This window comes from Schistocerca gregaria, chromosome 4 (assembly GCF_023897955.1).
Source record: "Schistocerca gregaria isolate iqSchGreg1 chromosome 4, iqSchGreg1.2, whole genome shotgun sequence".
NCBI lineage: Eukaryota > Metazoa > Arthropoda > Insecta > Orthoptera > Acrididae > Schistocerca > Schistocerca gregaria.
In genome coordinates, this window is record NC_064923.1 from 250,961,006 (window position 1) to 250,983,851 (window position 22,846).

The 22,846-nt window shown below is 41.0% G+C and overlaps 1 protein-coding gene across 1 annotated transcript in view; it reads right to left on the reverse strand.

Annotated features, from left to right (window-relative positions):
* Positions 1-1,057: 1,057 nt before the first annotated feature.
* The window catches only part of LOC126268059 (carboxypeptidase B-like), a 62,294-nt gene continuing 40,505 nt past the window's right edge, over positions 1,058-22,846 (reverse strand). The window contains exons 6-9 of the mRNA XM_049973493.1: positions 17,391-17,536; positions 8,466-8,522; positions 8,255-8,339; positions 1,058-1,320 (exon numbers count right to left, since the gene is read on the reverse strand). Of these exons, the coding sequence (XP_049829450.1) occupies positions 1,130-1,320; positions 8,255-8,339; positions 8,466-8,522; positions 17,391-17,536 (479 nt within the window). The 3' untranslated portion in view covers positions 1,058-1,129. The remainder of the gene's footprint in view (positions 1,321-8,254; positions 8,340-8,465; positions 8,523-17,390; positions 17,537-22,846) is intronic.

A 22,846-nucleotide genomic window follows, 5' to 3' on the forward strand; every position in this document is an offset into this window, starting at 1 on the left:
TGCAAACATTTCCTTTCTTAAATTTGTGATCGCTGGCTGCGTTGACATTTTCGATACAGGTAAATCTTCATTTATCACTGAAGAGTGACAGATTAACTGTTTAAGACAATTTCGCTCTATCTCATTTGGTGTCGTTGGAACAGAATTAATCAATAATGCACGTGCATTTGTCGTTATAACTAATGTGGAAATTCATGCCAGTTAGTTTCTTCAGAGATAATTTTTATTCCTTCTGTGGTCATGAAACCTCAGTCAGAATGTTTTTGTTTTAATAGAATTTGGCAGGAGCACTTTTTATTATCTTCTCCATTATTTTTGAAGGAGGATCTTATTATTGGGTAAAACAGTTGTTTTGGAAAGACAAGTTCAACAAATATGCTGTTAATAAACAGTAGCTGTGAAACTTCTATTTGCAAAATAAATAAATAATTAAAAATAAAAAACTGTAAAAGATACTTTATCAACTCTAAACCCGAAAATAATATTCTCCTTCTAAAACAATGGGGAAATTAATTGCAAAAATGGAATTTTTCAGTTAAACTCTTTTTTTGAAGAAGAATTTTACTATATGTTTCGTAGTTGGCTTATACTATTTTGTAGCTATGTAATTTCCATTTTAAAAAGGAATAAATCTTTTACTAGCTATAGACCTGCAAATGAAAAAAGGTTTAACATAAGAAATATAGAATTTTCAATGAAGTTCTTTTGAAATTAAGTCAGGTTGTCGTCATCTCCACAAATGGGTCTGACAGTAATGTGTATTCCCGATTTACTTTTCAGCATTCTGTAATAAGTTCTAACTGCTTCCTTTATGTTTGCGTTAAGGAAAACAGAAAACCAGAAATATTCTCCATCTTCGTTAAGATACTACGACTGACGAAAGGCCTTCGTTGCTAAATCTAATGCATAATGTATCTAAATGTAACCTGCTCAGTGATAAGTGTAAATACAGATTACGAGATTTTTTTATGCTTTTAGAAATGTGTATTTCTGTTCATGATATTTTTGATGCATTAAAAGGTTTGTTATTCAGTGTTGCATTAATAATCGGAAAACCTAAAGAGAAATCTCTCTTTATTCCAGAAAAAACATGAAACATATACAAATTATCGGTGAGTATAGGTTCTTTTTAACCATAGTTGTCAGCAACATATTGACCGAAGACGCGCACGGCTTCGAAGAATGGCGTCACCAAGTTGAGGATGTCTGACGCTGGAGGATTGAAACCCAGGTTGCCGCCACCGGGAAGTTCGATGGTGTAGGAGAGGGCTACTCCGCCGACACCCTTCGTCCAGTCATCACTGCCGCCAGCCGCTGCGTCTGCAGAAACAACGTAAGCTACAGTGTGGTGACTCAGAAACAAAACAAACATGGAACACTGTGCATTTGCAATTGCAAAGCAGATATTTTACATCTATAGCTATACTACTAAAAAACTGGAAAACCGTCATGTCTGTCTGTTTGCCTATTTGAACAATCTCAAAAAATACTAGACTAATTATCATGAGGTTTTCACCGGTGGCTTGAACATGGCTTAGGACTACGTATAAGGTTTATTTAATCAAAATAGGATGACGAAGAAAATATCGTTATCTAATGTTTCATCTAAGTACGTCGTCTCAGTGTGTTCTTTTTTCTGTTAGAACACACTAATCTACAAAACTAGACGAATTTTCATGGGGTTCTCACATGCAACTTGACTGTAGCTTGCGGCAACACGTAGGCTTCATTTAATCAGAATCTGGACCTGGAATAAAATATTTCATAATTTGAAGTTTTATCTAAAAATTACGTTCTCAGCTTAAACCATCAAGGCGCAGTGCACCAAACAACCAACAGATGGTGCCGTTAGTTTCGTAGTACGCCAAAAAACCAATGGATCCCCCTTCTCATTTTTTTTAACCTCACCAACAGATATACTCCCAGTATTAAGAACCGGAATCTTGTCTTTACGAAATTACTTGGCTACGATATACGGATTTATTGATTTCGCTTTATATATTAAAACGTGACATTTCTCTGTTTCTGCCGATAGGTTTTATTTGTATTCTTTTCCAGAAAAAAACTAATTTACTAAGTCCACTTTGTGATTCTGGTGCCTGCTCGTTACATTTAGATTTAGTTTTGTTTACGAATAAAAATGCCTGGAAAACGGTAGAGTCTTTCTGAGTACATCAGAATGGCTAAAAGACTGAGGACTACGCGATATGAAGTATCAAATGAAGATCATGAGGTGAGACTTTCTGCTGCTCGAGAACGTTAAGAACATCGCTCTTTGGAAACTCCTTCTGAAAACAGGGCGTGACTTGACTCTAATCAAGAGCGTCACGCATTATCTCGCTCCTGAGAACGTTCACTAACAGAGGCTTAAAGTTCCTTCTCTCCGACGCAACATTATAGAAGCGGAAATTTGGACGGGAAGCAGCGCAGGCGAGGGAGTTTTTACACGCTATATCCCGCTTATTCCTAACAATTTATCATTTCGCTTTCAACGTGTACAATTCCCGGTGAGCTTATGTTATGCCATGACCATAGACAAAGCAGAAGGCTAGGCTATGCGTATTGCAGTCGTGAACCTTAGTTTCAGTCGCTTTTCGCACGCCCACCTCTATATGGGTAGTGTAGCAAACAAGCTCTTCGCTTAAGTCCAGAATCATACTACCTCAAACGTTGTGTACAAAGATGCTTTGTGAGTAAAACATAAGTTCTACGTTTGATAAGTCTCAGACACAGCACTAAATAAATACCTAGCAATGCTGAATATTTTAACCTACCAATCCATGCATTTAATAAGAAAATAATACATTTCATTTCGCCCACTTTTTTTAACTGTCTAGAAGGAGTCAGTTGTGTATAATTTTTATAATAATATAGATTATACATGTCGAAGTCCAAACTGAAAAGCTTTTCTTCATATATTGTTCTGATTTCTTTTGAGAAATCTATAGTATACAGAGTTATTCATAAGTACCTCCACGATTTCGGAAGACAACTACTCAACTACAAGACATACAAAAAAATGACACGTATCATTGGATGCAGCAGCTCTCCAAGCTTCGATCTGTAATACACACCATGGAGTAGTTGCAGTAGGGGTAGGAATGTTAGAACATGTTCACATATTTTTCTCTTTATGATGTTGCCCCGAATTAGTTCACATCTCTCGACAGAAATATCTGTGAACACATATCTACTGCAGTGTGCTGATGAGCCTTCTTTGGCAATTCATGTCAGCGACGTATTGATGTCTGCCACGTTAGAAACATAGCCGATACTGAACAGCGGGACAGTAGGTTAAAAACTTAGTGAGGTGCTCTATTCACTGATGTGTGTATATTTCCAGTATGTCTCGCAGTTCTTGGGGAGTCGTCTTCTAAAATACTGAATATACATAAGACTAGTCCCATACAGTTTCGAATCTTCTCTTAGGTATTAACACTAAATTATTGCTTGTTCAGCGTAATGTAGGTTGCATAGTTATATGTGCGTGTGTTCCTATTGAAACTAAAATAAAAAACTTGGAGAAATATTTGTCGAACTGGGTACACATACGAGTAATTACGTCTTTTTTTTCTTTTGGAATTAGCAATGCAGACGATCAAAACAGCTGTTGCACCTATAAGGCTGAAATGGGGATGCGAAGGGTTGAGATGAAAGAACAGTGTTGATCTGCTAGAGCTATTTTATCCAAAGAATTTCTGTAATGCATCCACGGCACTAATACACCTACAGATGGCAATGACTGTTGGAAGGGGATGAAAAAAATTGTTTTCAGTGATGAGGTCCGCTTCGAATTGAGCCCTGACAACCAGCAATGGGATACAAATGTGACTGTCGCCCGCCATATGATCCGACAGCCAGTCGTGATTGGCTGGGGTGCCATTTCTGTTCATAGCAAGACTCAAAAAATGTTCAAATGTGTGTGAAATCTTATGGGAGTTTACTGATAAGGTCATCAGTCTCTAAGATTACACACTACTTAACCTAAATTATCCTAAGGACAAACAAACACACACACCCATGCCCGAGGGATGACTCGAACCTCCGCCGGGACCAGCCACACAGTCCATGACTGCAGCGCCTGAGACCGCTCGGCTAATCCCGCGCGGCATATCACGACTCTTTTGGTTGTCATCCAAGGCACACTTACAGCATAGCGGTACGTCGACGACATTCTACACCTCGTTTGGTTGCCCTTCATGGCTACCCAAGCCTGTCTCACATTTCAGCAAGATAATGACCGCCCCCACACAACGAGAGTTTCTGCTGCTTGTCTTCATGCTTGCTAAAACCCTGCCTTGGGCAGCGATGCCGCCGGATCTCTCCCAATGGACAACGTTTGGAGCATTTTGGCAGGGCGGTAAAACATCTCGGTATTTTGACGTTCTAAGGCAAAATCGGACAGATCTGCTCGATATCCTTCAGGGGGACATAAGGAACTTTATCAGTCAATGCCAAGCTGAATAACTGCTTGTGTAATTGCCAGAGGTGGACCAATGCTTTATTGACTTACTCAGTTTACGAAGCTCTTTCGCTTGAATAAATCACCCATTTTTCTGTAACTGTAACCATTTCTGTCTGTACACGGTACTTCCGTCCCATTTGCATAATGTTTTCGTGATGCGTCATTTTCTTCTATCTTATTAGAGTATAACTCTCTACGCACATTGTGTCAGCTGGACTCCCATTAGAATGTTGAAACTCTGAGCCCTTGAGCTGATTTCACGCATTTTTTTACATGTACCCTCCGCATTGGTCGACGGTCCCTGTCCAAGAGCATATGAGGTCCGTCTGGCGTAGGTTTACCTGCGGTTGATACTTCGCGTTTCCATTTCACAACCACGTTACCAACAGTCGCGCAGCTGTAGAAGTGCTGAAATGTTCCTCCTGGGTTTGTTACGCAAGTACGTCACGGTCGAAGTCCGATCCATTCTGTTGTTACTCCTCCTCTACTGATAGCACGATACTTATCGCCTTCTTTTATAAAGTCATCTCGTGATGTCTAGTCATCTGTTCCGCATTCTCTATCGATACTTTTGATCAGAGACTGTATGCATTTATCATATAGGAGCAGACTCACCCTAATATAAAAACAGCATTTCAGTCCCAATTGTAAGCAGCCTTCAGCAAGTTATGTGATATTACTAGTTGAATGTCCGCCTCCGGTAGCTGAATGGTCAGCGCGACAGAATGTCAATCTTTAGAGCCCGGGTTCGATTCCCGGCTGGGTCGGAGATTTTCCCCGCTCAGGGAGTGGGTGTTGTGTTGTACTACTCATCATCATTTCATCAAAATCGACGCCCAAGGTGTCGAAGTGGTGTCAAATCGAAAGACTTGTGCCCGGCGAACGATCTGCCCGATGGGAGTACTGTCTTCAGCCCTAGCCCAATAATTACTTAAAAGAATTTATAATACTGTTGGATGTTAGAGGTGGAGAGGTGGAGCTTTTAGTCCTTCTTCGAATGGGCAAAAGATCTACTTTGCGAAAACTTCAACTTATATTCCAGTCCCATTGATTTTTCCTTCGACGCTTCTTAATAGCAGAAATTAAACAATAGTGCATTGAAACGTTGTAAGTTTAGTAACTTGAACTAACGGTAATTATTCCATTGTTCTTAACTCTACCTGGTTGATGAAGATGCTTTTTTAACGTGTAAAAGATGGAAAATGGGCAGACCGCCCACAACATGAATCGCGAGGATGGACACAGCCTGCCATCGTCTTGGCTGGCAGAGGCGCTCACGGGGTTGGTCCGTCACACGCGGCTGCAGGGAAAGTAGGGTTGCCACATGTCCGCAGCTCCTGATCTAGTGGCTATCCCCGGTTCGAAAACCGCCACTGCGTAACACGGACAAGTACCCCGCCTGGTGTGCAGAAGGCGAGAGACGTCTAGTTCTTGGTGTGACAGATGTTGTCCCTAATTTCACGTACGACGTCGAACTCTGTGAAGTGGATTTGTGGATCCGCTGCACACTGCTTGTTTGCTGATGGCGTGGAAAGTATCCTTGACATTCGGCAGTTCTTTAATGAACGCCGTTGTTCAGTTACAGATAATTTTTCCCCAGTTTCATTTTCAGTGTCTCCCTTAACCCACTCCAGAGCTGGAGTGATCCTGTCATGAGGAGTTGATCCCCGCCTCTCCCACACTTCGAACCGATATATTCACTGGTCATGAGAATGTTATTCTCGGAAAAACTATACGTTGATAGTCTCAATTAGTCTGACGTCTTTCTGCGCCCTCCTCATTTCGTGACGACGGTTTCCTGATAGGGGGTGGTATTAATGACAAAAAATAAATAAAAAAAAAGAACGAAAAGGAAAATAAATAAATAAACCTCCACTCCACGTTCCCTACGCTTTCCTTGGTCCCTGTAGGGTGGGAACGGTACATGGTGGCCATGCCTCTGGTTGAGACCTCTCCCCACTTTGCCCCCACCCTTCCCTTTGTGCGCCTGGAAGGTTCCGATAAATAAGTGCCTAGTATTGCTGCCTCTGCATCACGAGAACCTGACTTCGATTCCTGGTCGGTTGTGATTTTTTTTCCGCACGAGAACTGGGTGTTTATGTTGTCCTCATCATTTCACCACCATCTGAGAAAGTGGCGAGATTGGACAGTGCAAGGATTGCAGATTTGTACAGGCGCTGATAGCCACGCAGTTGAGCGCTTCGCAAACCACTGTCATCAGGTCGGCTATACACTGTCACGTCCAGATTTTTACGGTCAAGCTCTGCCAAATATTTGAAACTCCGCCTTGTCTTGCTTCTGTTCGGCCTTTCAGCGATGAAGTAGAGGATGCACAACTGAGGCCCTTTCCAAACTGCTGACTTAGTCTCGGAATAAGTATACGGAGGAATAAGGACATACACCATGAGTATATATAATTGTATCAACCAATACTAGTGCTAAAAATGTAATCTATGTTCTTCTTCGTGAGCCGAACTAGCAATTAAGAAGACTGAGCACTAAGTAGCTATCATAATTGCCAAATTATAAGGCTGTTTACTGATTATGTTTTTAGCTTAAGCACATCTAATGTCTATCTCGCAAAACATTGACTGTAATTGGTCATTAATAAATGACTTTGAATATCTAATGGACTATTTCTGTTTAAAATAGGTAGTCCGCCTTTTAGGGCTAAAGATATGGCTAAGTACACCACAAAGTCTGGCTTTTCTGTTTTTGAGCCTGGCAACCATATTATTCGACGTACTGGTCCCTCCTAGCCACCACCAGACGTCGTGTGAGTAGCACCACCCTATAAAAGCAGCTCACTCGCTCTTAATGGTCAAAACAGGACAATAACGCACCGTGTTAAATTGCAATCCACAAAAAAACAACAGCTGCTTCCTTCTGCAATTCTGACACGCAGTCGGAAAATGAATCTTATTTACGCCATTTTAAGGAATTGTGGCGCAGAAATGAAGATAGCTGTATTGCAGTAGCAGTACACACTAATATAACTGATGCCTCATCATTTTACATCACGACGCGCTCTGGTACCCAGACTAATTTTTATGGATATTGAATCCGGCCACGAAAGACTACGAAATTATATTCCAGAAGCGTGTTAGACATTTAGCAGTCTGCTTTAACACGACATATAGAAGTGTAAGGGTTGAAAGTCGACCAAGAGAGACTTTTGCGACAAGGAGATTAACACGGTTGGTAATTGTATTAAGGCTTTCACAGCTACTTTATTTGACAGTGACAGAATCCATTGTGAAGGGTAATTGGGCGTAATAAGCAATTTAATTGCACCCACCTAAGATTGTTGCGTGCGGATATTATTAATGTTCATATGAATTAGTATTCGTGACCTTTAAATATTCCACTACTTCAGCTTCTCTGTGTAAGGCAGCTATGCTACAAGTGTTAATAGTAGTAGATCGTGTGTTATAAATCGTGAAAAATTAAAGACACAACTTACTTAAGTTTGTTCATCAGGTTTTGGTGAATTCCTAACCAAAGTTCGATACATGCAGCAAGCAAATTCAAAGTAGTAATAATAATAAAGTAGATAATTAAAAGAGGGATGAACGATTTTCTTTGCAATAAACAGACAAGAAACTGAATCACAAACTCATATTCAGTGTACTTCCGAAGATTCAGAGACTAAAGTTGAAATTCGGAGCAAGGTGGAAACTGTCTGAAACATAAACCCGATGGCTATATTCTGATGCTACAAACAGCTTAAAAAATTCTCAAGTAAAACTTTCGTTTCATGAGGTCAACTGAAAACGCAACATTACTTACACAAGACGTTTGTAGAGCTTCCGATGGCGTAGCTAGGGCCCCCTGCAGCTTGCTGGGCGGCATCTGCTTGGCGTGCCAAGGCGTCCTGTTGTAAGACACAGCCAGAATAGATTAGAAATGTGGGATAATTTCTGCCGTTGAGCCAATACTACTACACAATCAATATGAAAAAGCATGCAGGGAAAGAGGTAAGTATAATAAAAGACGTTACCAGAGTCTCCCAGTCGTCAGGCAGTTCGCTAGTGTAACCCCACGGGTAGAGCAAGTACTGGAAAGAGATTACAGACATGTTATTCACATAATACTGAATTAATGAACTGGTAATAGAACATGATACTGTTCAGAAAGTAAAAATTGTTCAGCAACATATTGGTATTCACCAAATGTTGCCAGCGACCACATTTGATACTTCGTTTTTACCATATAGAACTGACATGTGATTACATTTTCACGCAATTTGGGTGCATAGATCCTGAGAAATAAGTACCCAGAATAACCACCTCTGGCTTTAATAACGGCCTTAATACGTCTGGGCATTGAGTCAAACAAAGATTGGGTAGCGTGTACAGGTACAGCTGCTCATGCAGCTCAACACGATACCACAGTTCATCAAGAGTAGTGACTGGCGTATTTCGTTTTTACCATATAAGTCAGTTCTTATCTACAATCTACACTACTGACCATTAAAATTGCTACACCAAGTGGAAATGCAGATGATAAACGGGTATTCATTGTACAAATATATTATACTAGAACTGACATGTAATTACATTTTCACGCAATTTGGGTGCATAGATCCTGAGAAACCAGTACCCAGAGTAACCATCTCTGGCTTAAATAAGTGCCTTAATACGCCTGGGCATTGAGTCAAACAAAGATTGGGTAGCGTTTACAGGTACAGCTGCTCATGCAGTTTCAACACGATACCACAGTTCATCAAGAGTAGTGACTGGCGTATTGTGACGAGCCACCATTGACCAGACGTTTTCAGTTGGTGAGAGATCTGGAGAATGTGCTGGCCAGGGCAGCAGTCGAACATTTTCTGTATGCAGAAAGGCCCATACAGGACCTGCAACATGCGGTCGTGCATTATCCTGCTGAAATGTAGGTTTTCGCAGGGATAGAATGAAGGGTAGAGCCGCGGGTCGTAACACATCTGAAATGTAACGTCCACAGTTCAATGTGCCGTCAGTGCGACCAAGAGGTGACCGAGACGTGTAACTAATGGCACCCCGTACCATCACGCAGGGTGATACGCCAGTATGGCGATGACGAATACACGCTTCCAATGTGCGTTCACCGCGACGTCGCAATACACGGATGCGACCATCATGATGCTGGAAAGAGAACCTGGATTCATCCGAAGAAATGACGTTTTGCCATTCGTGCACCCAGGTACGTGGTCGAGTACACCATCGCAAGCGCTCCAGTCTGTGAAGCAGCGTCGACGGTAACCGCAACCATAGTCTCCGAGCTGATAGTCCATGCTGCTGCAAACGTCGTCGAACTCTTGGTGCAGATGGTTGTTGTCTTGCAAACGTCCCCATCAGTTGATTCAGGGATCGAGACGTGGCTGCACAATCCGTTACAGCCATGCGGATAAGATGCCTGTCATCTAGACTGCTAGTGATACGAGGCCGTGGGGATCAGCACGGCGTCGTTCCGTATTAGCCTCCTGAACCCACCGATTCCATATTCCGCTAACAGTCATTGGATCTCGACCAACGCGAGCAGCAATATCGCGATACGATAAACCGAATTCGCGATAGGCTACAATCCGACCTTTATCAAAGTCGGAAACGTGATGGTACGCATTTCTTTTCCTCACACGAGCCATCACAACAACGTTTCACCAGGTAACGCCCGTAAACTGCTGTTTGTGTATGAGAAATCGGTTGGAAACTTTCCTCGTGTCAGCACGCTGTAGGTGTCACCACCGGCGCCAACCTTGTGTGAATGCTCTGAAAAGGTAATCATTTACACACCACAGCATCTTCTTCCTGTCTGTTAAACTTCGTGTCTGTAGCATGTCATCTTCTTGATGTAGCAATTTTAATGGCAGTAGTGTATTACTCAGAAAAATTGTTGACAACAAGAAAAACGTTTCAAGAATAAAGGTACTTATCACGTCAGATTTTTTGAGGAGATTACTGTGAGCTTACATATACGAGGCTTCATCATCAGGAACTGTGAACTGTTAATTGACACCACATTGCCTTTGGTGTTGTGGTGTAAGAGCAGGTTAATTTCTGACATGAGACTACTTTATGATGACGTATAATACAGTAAATCCCACGTTTACCTTCATCGTTTATGTGTTAAGCCGTCGTCTCACGAGACGTAAATACGCACGTGGACGAGGAGCTGGTGACGTGACAGCGCCGCATTCCAGATTCCATGATACTGCGCAGAGTGAAATAAAAAATCTGGCTCGTCAGATTTTTGCCTCGCGGAGAGGAACGTGGCCAGTGAGATGCGACATCATTTTACGTTATAGGGAGAATATCGGAGCCGCGACATTGTATGGTGCTAAACATCGTATTTGATGGATTCTCTTTCTCATACAGTGTGTAGCGTGAATGTAAATTACTTCAAAGCATCTACAAACTGAGGATCTCTCGGAAACGCGCCGTTTTAACTACGATTTGTTATAATAAAGTGATGGGAAACTCCGCATGGGTGGTTGAAGTTTTTAGTATTACACTTGAGCCTTACAAAAGTATACCAATTAACTTCTATGGCATAATTAACATCATCGAAAAACGCGTCTTTTTTGATACGGTCTGCATATTAAACATCAAATAATGACATATGTGGACACAGTCTTTAGAATGTGTATTATACATATCTACATCTACATCTACATCCATACTCCGCAAGCCACCTGACGAGGGGTGGAACTTTAATAGTGGCAACTATTTATTTACTGCTCCTGCAAAATAGACACGTGTTTCAAAGTTTTACTGACCTTCATAGTCACCAGTATTGTGTATAACCCGTTGCCAGCGATGTGGAAGTTGTAGGATACTCTTAGCAGTGTCAGTTGTGTTGAGAGTTCGAGCGGCGCGTTCTATTTTCCGACGATTTTGTAGCAGTTCTGAAGCGAATGCCGTGAAGTGTTTCCTTCAGTTTAGAAATCGAGTTGAACTCACGAGGGTTTAAGTCAGGGAAGTGCGGTAGATGTTATAGCACTTAGCAGCCCGATCAGTCGAACAAATCAATAATCGCTTACATCCACACACCATCCAGTAAAACGATGGTCAGGTCCTGTGGAAAGTGTCGTCACTTCTGTCTCTATGCTGTTCATTTTTGGAACACAACCTACGACCAGCTCAGAGGCAAAAGTGATGACACTTTCTGCAGAACCTGACCATCATTTTGCAGGACAATGTTCAAGCACGTACAGTGCAAACTGTTACTGATTTGTTTGACTGATGTGGCTGCTAAGTGCTATACCACCTACTGCACTCCCCTGACTTAAGCCCTCGTGACTTTGATTTCTAAACTGAAGGAGACACTTCACGGCATTCGCTTCAGAACTGCTACAAATTCGTTGGGCAATAGACCGCGCCGCCCGAACTCTCAACACAACTGGCACCGTTAAGTGTATCCTATGACTTCCACATCGCTGGTAGCGGGTTATACACAATGCTGATGACTATTTGGGAGGTAAGTAAAACTATGAAACACGTATCTATTTTGCACGAGCTGTAAATAAATAGTTGCCATTACTAAAGTTCCAACCATCGTAAGTAGGCCTTGTTGCTACGTTGGGCTGTAACGCAGAAGTTAGGGTCGAGAGTGCAGAGTTACGAATAGAAAACTAGCATGTTCCCATGCACCGCCTTACAATTTTTTCACTTTTCATTTTCTAAAAGGTTCTCGGTCTTTCTTCTTGATTCATAGAAGTACTATCTCAAATGTATAGGTTATTTATTACAAATAATGTATTTGCTACAAGGCCAACAACTGGAATGTTTCCCCAGTGGCCAGAAATCTTAACGTGACTGACAGTCTACGTCTGAAAGTAAGCACAAGTTACATACAGGACGTTTTTGCTATTATGAGACTTTCTGTAAAATATGTCTTCCTATCTCTGATTTATGGATTGGATCATGTTCGTATCTTCCACGCAAATATCTTTTACAATGATGGTGAGGAGCTTCGAAAAAATCTCTCTTCCATTCGAAGGAAATTACAAAAATATTCTCGATACTGAAGTCTATGTGAAGAAGTACGTTATTTCAGAGTCCTGGCAGTCAATGCAACATCGAGAATATACATATTATGTGTGCACAGACTGACATTAAACATAATAACTTCTCTTTTCCTTCGCTATTTCATTCCCCCTTGCCCCACGTGGAAGGTGGTCGGCTTTCAGTCCGCTCTTAAGTCAAGCGAATTAAAAAATATAGTAAGAGAAATAAGATTTGTGGCTGTTTATCTACTTTAAATCAAAAACTAAAAACAGAAAGCTGAAAAACGAAAATGTGTCCATTTTAAGAAGACATCATAGAAAATTGAAATTCTTTTGATAAAGACTGAAGAAATGAGCTTTCACTTAAATTCTGATGGACCTCTGCAGTGGGTGAGAGAAGTCTTGCCGCAGGAGAAAATACATTCCATAGGTTTTAGGGGTTTGAGTAAAGAGAATGAATATATTAAGTAGGGAAAATACGGAATGGCCGATAGGGGGAAGACAAGCAGTGGTAAAGACAGAGGATGAAGAGTAGTGTAGTACATGGGGAGGTATTAATGGAGAGGAAATAGGAGACAGTGGCCTCTATCTGCAGTGGGATGGATGGGGAAAAGTTAAGAGTGGTAGGAGGGATAAATACCATGGCGGTTATCATTGTCTCGGAGAGGGAGTTGGCTGAAGTTGGGTTGTGATGGTGTAGGAGTAGGAATGGAGGCATGTTTTTTGTGAAGCTGCAACAGTGTACCATGGTTGGGGATCAGAGGGACGACAATGGGTTTCTGGAAATTAGTTTGCGGATGGTATAGGAGATTTGGAGGTGCTGTGTCTTTGCAATACTGCGCGAATTGCCTTAGCACGTCTCTCCCCTAAATCCAAATTCCCATTAACGCTTCAGTCCACTTGGTATTCCCCCTAAATTCAAACAGTGTTGCAGAGGCTCTTCAGCTGTACTGGAATGCCACTGGAGCATCGAATAAAATGCAGGAACCTGCCTGAAACCCAGACGTAGATGCCTTAATTAAATGAAACTGTGATTTCGGAGTCCTTTCCAAGTCTCAAACATCTCTGATGTACATGTGAAGGCTGCAGTGACGAATGTAACTTTATACCAAGGCTCGCCCAGTGCTATTCAGATACAGTTGGCGAATTTTACAATGTTCTTTGAGTTTAGGGGCTATACCGATTGGTATGAATGACAATTTGAGCAGGAGACCCCGGCTCGAATCTCGGCCTTCTTGCAAATATTTATCCATCACTTCTATCTGTATACATAGGATGAATCACCTGAAACTTGCACCACAAACTTGGTGGAAATGGAAAGTACAGTAGATGTGCTGTTTTCATAGATTGAATTAGTAGTCAAGAGCTCGTATTGTTAGCCAAGAAAAGGATTGTGTCAATACTTAGAAAGTCTATTTTTTGTACAGACATACTTTTAAATTTAACAATGCCCATTAACTTTAAAAAATTAATTGTAGGGTAAATTAGAATGTTAGTGGTATTTGTTGCAAGATTCTCTTTACGAGATACCGTATTTTGAAAAGTTTCCACACCGACGCTTGTTTGTACCATTCACCCGGCATAGTTGCTGGGTACAATGTTGTTATATTTGCTTACAATCTGCTTGTGTGTTCTTTGAGTGCACTGCGGATTTCTAGTCGTTAGCGTGTGACAGTCCAAGCAGCAGTTCGTGAGTGGACGATGGGATTTACCAGTGCAGAAACGGCCGACATGCTCGTGGTATATGGAGTAATTTCTTGTCCGATGTAGGAGATGAGATATCCCAATAGACGCCAGCCATTTCGGCAATAATTTATCATCCCCTTCAACCAGTTTCATGAAAATGGTAATGCAACACGTAGACAAAGTAACAGAAGGAAGCAAGTGACGACAGAAGAGATTAAATTAATTTTCTTGTTTTGTTGCAGTTGATCCGCACGTTAGCTCCCTCTAAACCGCACGAGCAAGTGGCATTAGTCAAGCAAGTGTTCTACACTTTCTCCATCGGCATAGGTTCCATTCCTATCATGTCTCTCCCCATCGAAAATCGTGTTAACTTCCGTACATGGGCATTCAGACAGAATACTCCAAATGTGTGCCACATTTACTGATTATATCCACGTAAACCATCGAAACATGCGCTATTGGTCTGTGGACAATCCCCGTTGGTGGAACGTCAGCGTCCATGGGTTGTAAACGAGTGGTGCGGCATAGTGAAGCATCAGCTTAGAGGTTTGTGTTTCATGTATGGAACACTGAACGCCCACAAGTATTACATCCTTCCACGGATGCTAGAAGGCGTTTCTCTGCAGACTTGGAAGAAAGTGTGGTACCAACATGATCTCTGTCCAGTGCATGGCGCACGAATTAGTGCAGAATGTCTTCACAAATTGTTTCCATGTCGTTGGATTGGAAGCAGAGTACCTGTACCTTGGCCAACTCGTTCTCCGGATTTGACGACTGCAGACTTTACTAAGGAAAGCTGAAAGACGCATCTATAAGGACGTAGCACCCACACCCAAGGCTATGCAACGACGTATTGGTACAGCCTGCTCGGACATCTCCGCTGAAATACTGGCACGTGTGCAGCATTCGTTCCATACCAGACTGGTTCCATACCAGACCGGTGCCGGCGGGCATTCTGAGCACAGCCTTTGATGGTCACTTGTCTCGTTACTGGTCAGAATCCTCATAACTAGTATGTACACTTGTATTGTTCTTTAGTGTCTGCTACCACAGGTATTGTACAAGAGCTGCTATGGGAATTTTCAAAATACGATTTCTCGTAAACGACTCACACTGGAGTCCTGAAATAAACACCTCTGACATTCTGATTCGTCCAGGTTTGTATGTTAACGTCAATAGGTGTTGTTCCACTTAAAAAGTGTAGGTATTGTTCCATTTAAAAAAGTGTATGTCAACACAAATAATACACTTTTTAAGTATTGTTACAATTTATTGATTGGGTAACAATACGAGCCCCTGACTACCAATCCATTCCGTGAAAAAGGTTTAGGTGATTCACCCTGTATACATCAGAGATGTTCGTAACTTTAAAAGGTCTCTGGGACCAGGTAGTTTCTTTTTATTCCACTCTCTTCGTGTCTGAACTGTTGATGGTCCACATTGCACTTCTGTACAAGACTACACTCCAGACAAACAAATACAGAAAATACTCTTTGACATTTATATTTCTACATCTACAGCGACATCCATACTCTGCAAACCACAGTATGAGGGTTGGCAGAAGGTATCTTGTACCGCTACTGGTGTTCCACTCGCAAATGTATCGAGGGGAAAACGACGTTTTACGTGCCTCCACAAGGGCCCTAATGGCTCTGATCTTTTCTATGTTGTCCTTATTTGTAGTAGACATTAAAATATAACTTTTTAGGATTCCGTGCCTGAATCGATAAAAATAGAACACACTTTCGCCTCTCTGCCTGCCTGTCTGCCCTACTGCTAAAACCCTTTTTCTTCGGAATGTACGGGAGTACCAGTTTGAAATTTATGTCACATACTCAGGTCTATTGTCCCTTCTCTGAGAAATAAATGTAAGCTTTTCATTCAGTGCAATATGAAGATACTGCCATCTGCGTGACATATTTTGATACTGGCAAACTTACCCATCTGCGTCACATATTTTGATACTGGCAAACTTACCCATCGAAACACGTAATTCACTTCCCGTTGACCTATACTCATGAAATTTGGAGAGTAGCAAAGTTTCACATAAGGAAAAAATCCTAAAACTATTACTTTGTAATCACACTATACGAAAAATTATTCATTTTGTTATTTGTTATCCGAAGTAACTTAAAGTTAAAACATTCTCGAAAGTGTTGGAAATATCAGGACTGATATCTTGAAGGGATTAATGTCGATGACAGGCAAATGTCGTCGAGAATCTCGATGAACTGTCTATACATAATTACGTTTGTACGGATCCCTCAGAGTGCGAGTTCTGGCTTTCTTGCCCTTGCCTGCCTGCATTTGATTCACTCTATACTTCGGCCATCGTCAGTTATTTTCCTGAATAGCAAAACACGTCTATTACTCATAGTGCAATTTTTGGGGCAACATGTTTTTCTTTATGTTTTGTCAGCGAACTCTAATAAGTTAACACGATTTATTGTAGGAAATTGGCCCTTTTTGTATTTTACTAATATTGAAAAAAATTATTAGTTAAAGATATATCAGGGCACGTCAAAAGTAGTTTTAAAAATTTGAGCCCTGTATGTAAATTCTTAACAGTTGAAGCCTGTCGCTGAGCGTAGTGCAAACGCGAATCTATTTGTTACATTGGAAACCCATCATTAGACTACATAAATTACAAGAAACAAAAAAGGAAATTTGTGAAGTAAAATAACGTAGAGGGTAACGGTGTACCGGAAATTTGTTTAAGTGCAGGATTTATTCAAACTAAGAGAGCTGAGATGGCATGTACCCTGATGTCAGTTTGTAACAACACTTTTGAGGTGATCGGTATCGCTTTAGAGGTGGTAACGCTGTAAACTGTGATGAACTGTGACGTAACAACAACAGAATAAAAGCTGTGCATTACTATGTGCAAGCTGTTAGAGTTGAATCATTATTTAACTTACAACTTTATGATACGCCATATTAGTTTTAGCATCAGTTAAAAAAAATGAGAAGTAAAATATAGCCACTGCATATAAACCAGTATGACAACGTCAGTCTGTTCAACAATAATCAAGATAAGTAATAGTATTTCTCGCTATTTAACAATACAGCGAAATTAACGTAATTTAATTTTTTAAGTTCATTTCGTAGTAATGCCCATTTTCCTGGATAATATGTTAATGTGCAACTATCTATAGGAATGGGTGGTCAAATGCACTTAGTTGGCAACTAATGCACAGCAATATCATTTAAGCTTTTATGAGTTAATTAGACAATGCTGTATCTGTTACTTACGGGTCCGTAGCTGTGGAATGTGAGGTAAAGTTTGATGCGGTTGGCGTTGGCCAGGATGTAGTCACTGAGAGCTTTCGTCTCAGACTCCGAGAACGCCTCAGAACCGGCGTAAGTGTCAGAGCAGGGGAAGCTGCTGGCGCCGACCTCTGAAAGAAAGGAATGCGAGGACTGGTCAGAGATCGAAGGCTTCCAGATTAATTTGTCGGTAAGTAGGAATAGCTGCACCTGTGTTTCTACCGGTTGATGAGAATCAATATACTGGTAGTTCAATGGTCGATCATTAGAAGTCCCGCTGGGAGTTTGATGGCGAAAGAAATGTTCGTATTTGCTGTGTAACAGGGAAAGTAGGCACTCCCATGACGTACGATTTTTGATCACCAAGTTCTTCGCCGACGTCGTGGAGTAAGTTCACTATCTGATCGGAAGTGTCCGGACACCTACTAGCGGACGTTAAAATGGGACGTGTCCACCCTTTAGCCGGCCGAGGTGTCCGAGCGGTCGCAGGTTCGAATGCTGCTTCGGGCATGGATGTGTGTGATGTCCTTAGGTTAGTTAGGTTTAAGTAGTTCTAAGTTCTAGGGGACTTCTAAGTCCCATAGTGCTCAGAGCCATTTTAACCATTTGAATCCACCCTTCACCTTGGCGTCAACTCGCTGGAGACACTTTCATTGAGGTGTCTGAAGTCTGTGGAGGAATGTCGGACTGTTCTTTCTCAAGTTCCGAAACCCGAAAGGATACTGATGTTGGATGCTGCGGTCTGGTGCGAAATGGACGTCCTAGCTTATCGCAAAGGTGTTGCAATGAGTTCAGGCCGCGATTCTAGTTAAATCGGTCTGTTTCAGGAATAATATTGTCCACAAATCATTGTCATTTATGACAGGTTGCATTGGCTTGCTGATACAATAATGGTCTCCGAACTGTCTGTCTGCTGCACGCAGTTCACAGTGCTGCAGACCGTCTTCATAAGGAGATACATAAATCGCTCGTTTCCATTCTTCCACTGTCCAGTGGCTTCGGACCTTAACACTTCTTCAAGCGCTGCTTAGCATCGACTACAGAAATGTGTGGCGATTGATGAGTTGCTCGACCATTGCACCCTATTCTTTTCGACTGCCTACGCACAGTCTGTGCTACATCGACTACTAGTAGCGCTTTCGAACTACACGAGTGATCTTTCCGCTAATTTCATGAAATATTTTACAACCTCCCTCCATTAATCTGTCTTCTCTTGGTTTACCTGTATTCTCTCTACTTCGACCATCGTCAGTTATTTTGCTGCTCAAAATAGCAAATATACCTTTAATATCATCTGTCTAATCTAACTCCCTATGTATCGCCTGATTTAAGTCGACTACATTTTATTTGCAGTTCTTTTGCATTTGATAATGTTCATATTGTGTCCTTCCTCCAAGACACTGTCCATTCCATTCAGCTGCACTTTAAAGTCCTTTACTGTCTGTAACAGGATTACAGTGTCATCGGCAAACCCCGAAGTTTTTATTTCTTGTCCCTGAACTTTAATACCTTCTCCAAATATTTCTTTGGCTTCTTTTATTGCTTGCTCACTACAGAGAATGAACAGAATCGGGGACAGGGTCCAACCCTGTCTCACTCCCTTTTTAGCCACTCATTCCCTTTCGTGCCCTTAGACTCCTATAAGTGCATGTGGTTTCTTTACACGCTATAAATAACTTTTTATTCCCTGTATTTCATCCCTGTTGCTTTCAGAATCTCAAAGAGGATATTCCAATCAAGATCGTCATTTGCCTTTCTCTAACCTACCTTTTAAGGTAAGTCGTAGGGTCAGCATTGTCTCAAGTATTCCAACATTTATCCGGAATCTATAGTCTTCTACCAGGTTTCCATTCTACTGTAACTAATAGGTGTCGGCATTTTGGAACGATGACTTACTGAACTGAAAGTTGATTATTATTCATACCTGTCAGCACCTACCCTCTTTGGAACTGAAATAATTACAGTCTTGTTGAAGTCTGGGGGTCTTTCCCCTCTCTCATTTGGCGTACTAGCTGGAATAATTTAGTTATGGCTGACTCTCCCAAGGCTGTTGGAAGATCTGAGGCAATGTCGTCTACTCCCGGGTCTTGTTTCCAATCAGTCTTTCGGCGCTTTGTTAAACTCTTCTCATTGTATCATAGCCATTTTGCGCTCTCTGTCATTGTCGTCTTTTTAGACATCTGTATTCCCTTTTGCTCACTTCACTTCCGAATTTTTAAAATTTTCTCCTTTCAGTAATTAAAGTCAATATCTCTGATGTGCACATATTTCTATTATGCCTTGCTTTGTACCTCTTTGATCCTTCTGTCCTCACTACTTCATCTCTGATAGCTACCCATTCATCTTCTGCTGTATTATTTCCCCTCTATTCAGTCAATCTTTGTCTAATATTTCCTTTGAAACGCTCAACAGCCTATGGTTCTTTCAACTTACCAGGTCTCCCTCACCTTAATTTCCTACCTTTTTCTAAATTCCTCAGTTTTAATCCACAGTTCATAAAGGATAAATTATGTTCAGAGTCCATACCTGTCCCTGCAAATGCGTTGTATTTTAAAAATCTGATTCCAAAATTTCAGTATTAACATTGTATAATCAATGTGAAGCTTTCCTATGTTTGGGTACAGCCTTCTTTCATGATTCTTAAGCCATGTGTTAGTGATGATTAAATTATGCTCTGTACTAAATTTCACCTGATGGCTTCTTCTTTTATTCCTTTCCTATAACTCATATTTTGCTGTTCTTTATCCTTGTCCTTCTCTTCCTACCAAGGAATTCACAACCACAATCAATTTTCCTGCCCCTTAAATAGCTGAATAATTTCTTTAATCTCATCACAAATTCTTCCAGTCTCTTCGTCACGTAGTTTGCATATAAACTTGCACTAATGGGGTTGGCCTTGGTTTTGTGTCTGTCTCGGCGGTGATGCGTTCACTATGCTGCAAGTAGTAACTTACCCGCATTCCCATTTTCTTATTCATTATTAGACCTACTCCTGTATTACCACTATTTTATTTTTTATACCGCTTTACTGACCTGACCATAAGTCCTGTTCATCCCCACTATACCTAACTTCAACCTTTCCATTTCTCTCCTTATATTTTGTGGTCTACCTATCCGATTAAGGGATGTAACATTTCACCTTCCGATCCGTGAAATACTAGTTTTGTCTTTTCTCATGACGACATTCTTCTGAGCATTTCCCGCACGGAGATCCGAATGAGGAACTATTTTCACTCGGGAATATTTTACCCAAGAAGATGCCATCATCATTCAGCCATACAGTAGAGCTGCATGTACTCGCGAATAGTAAGCTCTAGTTTCCCATTGCTTTCAACCGTTCACAGTGACAGCACAGGAAGGATATGCTGGCTGATGTTACGATGTCAGATGAGTCAATCATCCAGAGAATAGACCCCGCTGCTCTTCTTCATGAACCACACATTTGTCTGGCCTCTGAACAGATACCCCTCCCTTGTGGTTACATCTACGTACGACTATCTCTTCAGTTGGGGCACACAAGCTAGCCCACCCTAACAATGTTTGTTAAGATATGACCTTCAGCTGATAAGAATTTCCTTTCCTTCTGTCCGCAGCTCGCATTCTAAGTGCAGTAGGAAAGGATGGACGCTATATTTTCATTTATTTATTTAAGGTTCCAAGCCCGATGAGCCAGTTCGATTTTCGGCCGGGCCTCAGATTTTTCTTCGGTCGGTGTGTGGATGTTAGTGTTATTCTCATCATTCCATCTCACTTTCATCTACGCACATGTCTCCAAAGTGGCGCCAAGTAGGAAGACATGCACCCAGCATCCGATCTACCCAGATGGGGGTGTCTTGCCAGTAATGGTACGAGACTGTTACGTTTCATTTCTAGTGTCCCGAACGTCAGTCGGTGGTAACGGAACCCTTATAGGATCACTCTGTTGTCCATCTCTCTATCTGTTTGTACTACTGTTTAAAACCCATACTCTCAGGAACGGGTAGGGGTATCAAGCTGAAATTTATGTCATACTAAGGTCGATGGTCCATTGGCATTGTAAAAAATTGAAGCTTTTAAGTAAATGCAGTCGAAAGATACGGCCGTTTATGCCACAAATTTTGATACTCGCGAACACACTTCAAAATTAGTAGGATACTTCCCGTTGGCCTAGAACAACGAAATTTGCTAACAAGCAACGTTTCATGGTACAACAAAGTGGAAAAAATCTGAAAACTGTAAATTTGTAATTATATAAACGAAAAAAAAATTATCATTTGTAATGTGATTGTATGTATGTCCGTCTATCCCTTCTCCTCAGCAACAGGTAGACGTATTAAGTTGAAATTTATGTGACATAGTAAGGTCTTTGGTCCCTTGATGATGTAAAAGAGCAAAGAAACTTAAGCTTCTGAATTAATTCTATTAAAAGTTATGGCCATTCATGACACATATTTTGGTACTCGCAAACTCATTCATCGAAACCTACCTGATGCTTGCCGTTGACCTACGATCACAAAATTTGGGAAGAAGCAAGGTTTCACAGTTATCAATTCATGACATGAAATCTGTATATGAGTCCGCGATCATTTTATTTTTAGTACTTTTATTTTCACAAGTCGTTCTTGATTACATAGATTTCTTGACACTTTATGACCGGTTTCGGCTTATCGCCATCTTCAAATCGTTAAAATGTCGCATGTCACGTCTTTAACTTAACGATGATTTATATCAGAATATTTTAACGACCTGAAGATAAGCCGAAACTGATCATAAAGTGTAAAGAAATCTATATGATCAAGACGGACTTGTGAAAATAAAAGGTTTCACAGTACTAGTAAAAGAAAAAATGCGAAGTTTGTAAGTTGGAATTATATGACAAGAAAAAACATTAACATTTTTAATTCGCCTGTCTGTCTGTCCGTCGATAAAGATGCCTTTTCTCAGGGACGGGTTAACGTATCAAGTTAAAAATTGTCGCATGCTAAGGTCTATAGCCCCTTGACGGCGTTTAAATTGTAGGATTCTAAGTCAAAACAGTCACAAGGTAAGGATGTCTATGTCACATATTTTGATACAAACCTACTAATCAAAAACTGTCTGGTATTCTTTATTGAAGTAGAATCATGAAATTTGGCCGGAAGCAAGGTTTTATAGTATAAGTGAAGGAAAAAGTCCAAAAACTATTCATCTGATATTATATCAGCGAAAAATAGTTTTTTTCTCATTCTCGAAAGTCTTGGAAGTCCGATGACCGATATCTTGTCAGTATCGATATCGATAACAGCAAAAGTCGTCTCAGGATGGATGAACTACTTATGTACATAATTAGGTTCGTACAGAGCCCTAGGTGCGTGAGTCCTACTCTCATTGATCCTGATTTTTTCCTTCCTTTCCAATGGCGATTGCAGGACGAAGTGCGCTATTAGCAAGTTTCTTTCTTTTAAGTGTGTCGTATGCTGAGT